Below are 7,929 nucleotides of genomic sequence, written 5' to 3'. Positions count from 1 at the left end.
GCCTCCCTTGATTTTTATGGAAATGAGGAGGGCGGGGTCTAGCCGCTTTCCTCGGCCTTTCTCCCTCCCCCTCGTCGGCAAGCCCCAGCCCCCTTCTCTCCCCGCCCCCCGGGTGTGTCAGATTTTTCAGTTAATAATATCCCCCGAGCTTCAAAGCGCAGTCAGTGACAGTCATCTGTCTGGACGCGCTGGGTGGGTGCTGGGGGCTCCTGCGAACTGGGCTGGAGCCGAGCGCAAGCGCGCACCGACCGCCGCGGCCCGAGCACCCCCGCCCCCGCTGCCGGCCCGGAGACCCCCGAGCCGCTTCGCCCTCGGATCCCCGGCAGAGTGCGGGAGGTAAGGAGCCGGCTTCGCAGGCGGCGCCGGCCAGCGGCGAGCGCCGCCCCGGACGCGATGGCGCGGCTGGCGCACCGGGTACCCGAATATACCCGGGGGACGGGTTCTGTTTCCGAAACCAACCAACCACTACCACCACCAACAACAACAACAAAAACCCATCTCGGGGTTTTCCCTGAAAAGCCACTTGAGTCCCCGAGGCAGCCCGGCTGCCAGAGATCCGCCCTCGTCCTCCCCGCCGCCCTTTAATTGAGCAGCCTTTGCCAAAGGGCAGTAATGGCTTCAGCGCAGAAGGGATTCTCCCCGCCGCGGCACGCCGAAGGTCTGCTCGCGCTGGCGGGGAGGCGGGCGCGTCCCCACCCGTCTCTGGGCGCCTTGGCAGGCGGGTGGGGGCCGCTCCAGAAGAAGGAAGGGGGTCACGCGGGGCGAGGCTGCGGCGGTGTTCATGTGGGTCACGGCTGCCGGCGCTCCAGGGCGCCGCGCTTCTCCCCGCGGGGCGCAGCCTGCATCCCCGGCAGCGGTGGTCGATGGTGCAGAAAAGGGGTGGTGGCCGTGGACTGAGCACGAGCCGTTGGCAGGAGTCGTCTCCCGGGCGGCGGGGAAATGTCAGGCAGCCTTTTTTATTTGTTCCCGGGGAATGGGGGGGCGCGTGGCTGGGGGGCGCCGGTCGCCGCCCTCCGTGTAGGGGGAAAAGGCTTTGGGCTTTGGCAAAGTTTCCTCGCCCGGTTCGCGTCTGCACACGCCGGGGATGCTTCTGTACAAAGGGGAAACCGCGACTCCGGCTCCCGGATCCGGGGCCCCGTAGCTGGGCTGGCTCCCCCGGAGAGTCGGGAACTGGCCGTGCGCTCCCCCGGGCCCTGGCATTGGAGGGGGGTGCCTGTCCGCGAACTGGGGGAGCGCACTCTCCCCGAGGGCCGGGCAGTTCCCGAAGTTGCCGGGCCGTGCCGGCCCCCGCCTCTGCACGCCTCCCCCTCCCCACCCAGCTCGCCCCGGACGCCCGTACACAAAGGGTGCCCAAGCCGCGGGGCTGCACTTCTCCACCTTTCGGGGAGCCCCGGGCTGAGGGGAGGCGGGGAGGGGCCCGGGGGCGGGGTGGGTGTGGAAAGATCGCGGACGGGGTGAGGAGGGGCGCCCGCCGCGCGTCCCCGCCGTCCGTGGCTCCTCACCCCTTCTCTCCCCGTGTGTCTGTCGGCTGCAGCGTCGGAGGTTGGCTCGGGTCCCCGCCCTCGGCGCGCCCCCCACGGGAAGGAAACACCCCCCCACCCGCCCACCCCCGCTATTAAGCCGGAGCGCAGCGGAGAGCCGCGTCCAGTCGCCAGCCCGGGGCGAGCCGATGCCGAGGTGCGCCGCCACGTCCGCCATGCCCGGGATGGTCTGCAAGAACCCAGACCTCGAGTTCGACTCCCTGCAGCCCTGCTTCTACCCGGACGAAGATGACTTCTACTTCGGGGTCCCGGACTCGACCCCCCCGGGCGAGGACATCTGGAAGAAGTTCGAGCTGCTGCCCACGCCCCCGCTGTCGCCCAGCCGCGCCTTCCCCGAGCCCAGCCCCGAGCCCTCCAACTGGGCCAACGAGATGATGCTGTCGGAGGCCGATCTGTGGGGCAGCGCGGCCGAGGAGGACGCCTTCGGCCTGGGCGGGCTGGGGGGTCTCACCCCGAACCCCGTCATCCTGCAGGACTGCATGTGGAGCGGCTTCTCCGCCCGCGAGAAGCTGGAGCGCGCCGTGAGCGAGAAGCTGCAGCACAGCCGCGGGACCCCGGCCGCGGGTCCCGCCGCCCCGGGAGCCCCGGGCACCGCCGCCCCCAGCCCCGCGGGCCGCGCGCACGGCGGCTCCGCTGCAGCCGGCCGCCCCGGGGCCACCCTGCCCGCCGAGCTCGCCCACTCCGCCGCCGAGTGCGTGGACCCCGCGGTGGTCTTCCCCTTCCCGGTGACCAAGCGCGAGCCTCCGCCCGCGCCCGCCGCCCCGGCCAGCGCCCCCGCGGCCAGCTCCGCGGTCGCCGGAGCCGCCCCGGCCCCCGTCCCGGTGGTGGCCCCGCCGCGCCCAGGCGGCCGCCCGGCCAGCGCTGGGGACAAGGCCCTCAGCACCTCCGGAGAGGACACCCTGAGCGACTCAGGTACAGCCCGGGGCCAGATGGCGCTGTCTCTTTGGGGCAGTGGGGCGGGCGGGGGTGGGGGGTAGGGGGGGTCAGTCCCTTTGTTAGCGTTGGGGCTTTGACTCCCGGGAGTTGCAATGCTGGTGGTCCGCACAAGGTCCTGTTTCCTCCCTCCAGGCCCCTCGGGGGCTGGAAGGAGGCAGGGACGGCAAGGGTGCTGGTCGCAGTACCGTCCCACAGCTTCTGCATCCCCAAGGGGACCCCCCCCCGCACTGACCTCACCCCATTCTCCACCGGGGAAAAAGTTGGTGGCTAACCCGCGGGAGGGTAGGGGGTGGTAAGAGGTTTGCCGAGTGCTAGGACCAGGCACAAACCTGTTAGCACTGGGGTGGGTGGGAAAGAGACAGGGCTCAGATAAGGACTCGGAAAACAAAAACCCCAAAGGGCTGTGCAAAATCCTATTGAGAGCAAAGAGGCTGGAGAGGAACGGCCCAGGTGGCCAACACCGCTCCTTTATTTTTTCTTCTTCCTGAAGACCACAGCCCCCTCCCCCACTCCTCCGTGGGTGGTGGGCTGTTGGCTCCGGGTGCGTGGCCAGCAGGTGGCGATGTGCCTGGTCTGCAGGCGGGCCGAGGATCTGAAGGGCGGTGGGGTGGGGTGGGGTGGAGGGGGTCAAGCCCCACTTCCATTCAGCAAGTGTAACAGGTTTGTGTGCGCAGTCTGGGGGTGGGGGGCTCCCTGCTTCAATGTGCCCAGACTGGGCAGTCGGGGCTGTTGTACTAGGGCGAATTCCAGGCCTACTTTTTGAGATTTGAGTTCTGTTAACCCATTGCCCTTGGAGGCCAGGGCAAGGCACTTGCCAACCCTTCCAGGAATGCACTGATTTGGGGGTGACTCCTAGCATGCATCTGTAGGATATTGATGAGCTAAAGAAAAGTGGAACTCACCCCCTTAGTTGTCCAAGAACTGGTGTACCCCTCCCTTCCTCCCCCCCACACACCTTGAAAGGCTGTTTTCAGAATGCAGATAGATATGAAGCTTAAATTTCCTCTCTCGCTGGGGCCAGATCCTTTGGGAGGCTCCTGAAGGAAACTTGGTGATCAGCCTGCAGTTGGAAATGGCTCTGGCCCTTTAATGTCTGTGCCTTGACAGCTTTCGGTGAGGAAGCACTTCCTTCCAACAGCTGTCTTCTTGGCAGAAAACCAAAACACTGGCTTAAAGGGACCCAGACTGGAACAGCCTCACATTTCAGCTTTAGAACAAATCCCACAATTGTTCAGCTTTCCGGTCCCCATCAGATCAAGCAAAAGATGTGTTTTGATTTTCATGCTTGCGTTTTAAACAATAATTTTCTATCCTAGAGTGGTAGTAGGTGGGGGGGGGGAGCGCACACACACAAGATGCTACATGTTTCTCCTTAATGTTCTTGTTGATAGCTTAGAAGCCCCTCCTGTGGAGGAGTTACTGTGGATTAGGGCTTTGTTTTTGAGATTTCATATTGCTTAGAAAAACTGCTTACTCTATGAAACTCATGTTCATGGGAGAAAAGTTCTATATTTTTTTCCTTCCTGAGTTAAATTGTTTCCTTTTGTTTCAGGATGAGGGGAAAATCAGACTTAGCCATGTGTTGGGTGGAAAAAAAAGTGTGAAGGTGGAAATTTCCCGAGGTCCGCAGAACAGACTGACTGGCTAGTGGATGATTGTGTTAAAAGTTCCCATTACTCTGGGCTAAGTCTGCTAGTATCAGCTCAATGCAAGCATGTTCCTATTATCCCCATTGGAAGAGCTGAAGGACCTTCCTTCCCCCAGAGACCTGGGCCTGCTCTCTCCAAAGACCCAGGGTTCTTTCTGGTCCCAAGTTTAGGTTCTTATGTTTCTCCCACTGCTTGCTTATTTTGTTTATTAAGACACTAGCTAATGGGACCCAGGGCCTTACACACAAGCTAGACTGGTTATCTGTGTATCTGTATCTTTATGTGAAAGATCTACTTAAGGAGACATAATTTTGTGTCCACACCGTTGACAGAATTCAAAAGCCCTGGCAGCACCCATTTTAGAGCGAAGGGCAGACAGCTTGGTTTACCCGCGTGTAAAGCATGTGCATTTCACTTGTGAGAGTTAACTCTTGATCTTCCTCCCCAAAGACGATGAGGACGACGAGGAGGAAGACGAAGAAGAAGAAATTGACGTGGTCACCGTGGAGAAGCGGCGTTCCTCCTCCAACAACAAGGCTCTCACCACATTCACCATCACCGTGCGCCCCAAGACCACTGCCCTGGGCGCGGGGCGCGTGCAGCCCAGCGAGCTCATCCTGAAGCGCTGCGTCCCCATCCACCAGCAACACAACTACGCGGCGCCGTCGCCCTACGTGGAGAGCGAGGACGCGCCTCCCCAGAAGAAGATCAAGAGCGAGGTGTCCCCCAGGCCACTCAAGAACGTCGTCCCCACGAAGGCCAAGAGCCTGAGCCCACGCAATTCAGACTCGGAGGACAGCGAGCGTCGCCGCAACCACAATATTCTGGAGCGCCAACGCCGCAATGACCTGCGGTCCAGCTTCCTGACGCTCAGGGACCATGTGCCCGAGCTGGTGAAGAACGAGAAGGCCGCCAAGGTGGTCATCTTGAAGAAGGCCACCGAGTACGTGCACGCCCTTCACGCGGAGGAACAGCAGCTGCTGCAGGAAAAGGAGAAGCTGCAGGCCCGACAGCAGCAGTTGCTAAAGAAAATTGAACACCCTCGGACTTGCTAAGCCTTTCCCAAACGGACAGTCACTGCCACTTTGCACATTTTTTTTTTAAACGTTGTGTTGACATTAAGAATGTTGGTTTACTTTCCAATGGGTCCTCGCTGTTTGGATCTGGGTCGGGGCAGGACTTGTGTGTGTCTATTCTGCGACCATCCTGGAGGGCCTGGAGATGGGAGGGGTTTGGGGTGGGAGCAGGGGCTCTTGGCAGTTCCCTCCACCTCCACTTTGTGACAAGCCCGTGGAAATCTTGACAGCTGGGAGCCTCTGGGGCTATGGAAGTTACCTGGTTGGTTTCCAAGTTTCCAAACAAACCGTCATTCCTTCTTTTTCAATGGTGCTTAAGTTCCAGCAGAGGCCACCAAGGGGCAGGCCACTCTTGCCCCTGGGGGACAGTTTTGTACATACCATTGACACCCCCACCTTTTCTATCATCCTGGGTCAAGTGAGGTGGCTTTTGCGGCCGGTATTAGACTGGAAGTTCACACCTAAGTACTATAATAATACCTCAATGTTTGAGGAGCATGTTTGTATACAAATATATTGTTAATCTCTGTTATGTACTGTACTAATTCTTACACTGCCTGTATACTTTAGTATAATGCTGATACATGACTAAATTTGATACTTATATTTTCGTATGAAAATGAGTTGTGAAAGTTTTGAGTAGATATTACTTTATCACTTTTGGAACTAAGAAACTTTTGTAAAGAAATTTACTATATATATATATGCCTTTTTTTTTTCCTAGCCTGTTTTCTTCCTCCTGTTAATGTATTTGTCATGTTTGGTGCATAGAACTGGGTAAATGGAAAGTTCTGTGTTTAATTTCTTCAAAAATGTATATATTTAGTGCTACATCTTAGCACTTTGAAATACCTCATGTTTATGAAAATAAATAGCAGTTCAATGATACAACTGAATGTTTTCCTTAGTGGTATCAGCTCCAACTGTCTTTCAGTAGATCTTGGCAATAGTCAATTTTTACGTTTGGGGGAGGGGATCACTATCCCCACTTGGTAGAGGGATGGACTGGGTTTGGGGGACACATACCAGCTAGAGCTAATGGCATGGTAACTTGGTCTATCGGTGGAGGGCTAACATTTAAGCAGAAATATTCCAGTAATGCCAAAATAATAGGTTACCTGGGTGTGACTTCCTACTGGAAGTTTTCAGTTTGGGTGATGAGCATGGTATTTCTGAGAATTCACTCAAGGACTTAGCATGAGGTTCTAATGCTGTCTAAGCTCTGGAGCGGAAGAGGGACAATCTGGCACATGAGAGTGCACTGGCCTGCAGACTGGTATCCCATCATAGGATGGTGTTTAGGTTGCCACAGGTAACAGGATTAACTGCAGGTTCTGGAGGGACAGAGCTAGGACTGATGGCTTGAGAGAGGCATAATCAACTATCTGTTCAGAAGTTTCTGCCTTGGCAGAAGTAAGCAATCTCTTATATGGCACTCCTCTCAAACAAACAAAATAGTGTTTCTTAGTTGGCTCATGCCTGTAATCCTAGCAACTCAGGAGGCTGAGATGTGAGGATCGTGATTCAAAGCCAGCCTGGGCTTTGAATCCCAGTTAATCCCCAATTAACTGAAGGAATAGGGTGATATCCCTGAGCCCAGGCCCAGAGTTCAAGCCCCAGGACTGACCAAAGGAAACCAAAAGGTATTTACTGCAAGTGGCAAGTTTGATTTACTTCAGCTTTCCAGAAGAAATGGAGGCCCAGAGATAAGACAGCTTTGCCCACTGGCCATATTGTCAGACAAATGAAAGATCCCAGTGTACTTTGACCGTTTTTACTTTTAGGGCAGGTGGGCATTGAACTTGATCCTTTCCCTGGTGTACTGTGTGCTGCCCCACCCCTTGTCCTAGAGCTGTGACGCTGCTGGTCACTTTTTTTTTAAATGCTGGTCCTAGGGCTTGGGCACTGACTGTCCCTGAGCTTTTTTTACTCAAGGCAAGTATACTAGCATCTTACCATTTGAGACCTGCTTCTGGTTTCATGGGTGCTCACCTGGTGATGAGTCTCATGGGTGTTCCTGCCTGGGCAAACTTGGAATTATGATCTTCAGATCTCAGCCTCCCGAGTAGTGTTAGAAGCCTGAAGCACTTGAGCCTGGCCACACTGAACTCGGAAAAAAGGCCCTTTTAGTTCCCCTATTAGTCTTGAAAATGGTGAGCCCATTTGAAGGTACTTTTTTCTACTTTCTGCTTATATACCTTTTATAAGCCCCAAATCACTCAATTTCTGAACAGTTCAAATTAATTCAGCACCTGCTACTCTTGAATCCCAGCTCAATCACCCAAATATCCCTGTTTGTATTCTCCCTAAAGGGGTTTACCTGAATGAGTCAGGTGAAATAGAACTGTTTATGAGTGGAAAAAGTGAGAAGTGTTTGGACAAATGCAGCCATTAAGCTTCAATTCCTGCCATGCTGGTTTTGCTTTGGTTGTTGAGAAACTCAGAACCAAATTCCATGCTTTCTTAACATAGCTCTGTTCCTGCTTTTCTTCTAGATGTTTATTATCTCGTTTCTCACTGTTAATCACCTTGTTTATGATTTTCATGTCACATAACAAATTTCTGCAGAAGACAGAGGTAGTCATTTCAACTACATACAGCTCTCTGCAATCCAAAAGCAGTCCTAAGCCTTTGAGAAACTACACCTATTCAGATAAATCAGTCAGAGCTTAAATGGTGAATTACTTCATTTCCAAGAAAGAGGGTGGGATGTGCCTGGAATGAACA

The 7,929-nt window shown here is 55.6% G+C and overlaps 1 protein-coding gene across 1 annotated transcript; it reads left to right on the top strand.

Annotated features, from left to right (window-relative positions):
* Positions 1-255: 255 nt before the first annotated feature.
* Mycn (MYCN proto-oncogene, bHLH transcription factor) lies at positions 256-6,093 on the top strand. The gene is made up of 3 exons (XM_090337429.1): positions 256-336; positions 1,535-2,453; positions 4,577-6,093. The coding sequence occupies exons 2-3, from the start codon at positions 1,670-1,672 to the stop codon at positions 5,179-5,181; spliced, it is 1,389 nt and encodes a 462-aa protein (XP_090193555.1). The 5' UTR covers positions 256-336; positions 1,535-1,669; the 3' UTR covers positions 5,182-6,093.
* The last annotated feature ends 1,836 nt before the right edge of the window (positions 6,094-7,929 follow it).

The sequence above is a fragment of the Megascapheus bottae genome, chromosome 7 (genome assembly GCF_031878675.1).
Source record: "Megascapheus bottae isolate mThoBot1 chromosome 7, mThoBot2.hap1, whole genome shotgun sequence".
Classification (NCBI taxonomy): Eukaryota; Metazoa; Chordata; class Mammalia; order Rodentia; family Geomyidae; genus Megascapheus; species Megascapheus bottae.
This window is presented reverse-complemented; position numbering and strand designations above follow the sequence as displayed.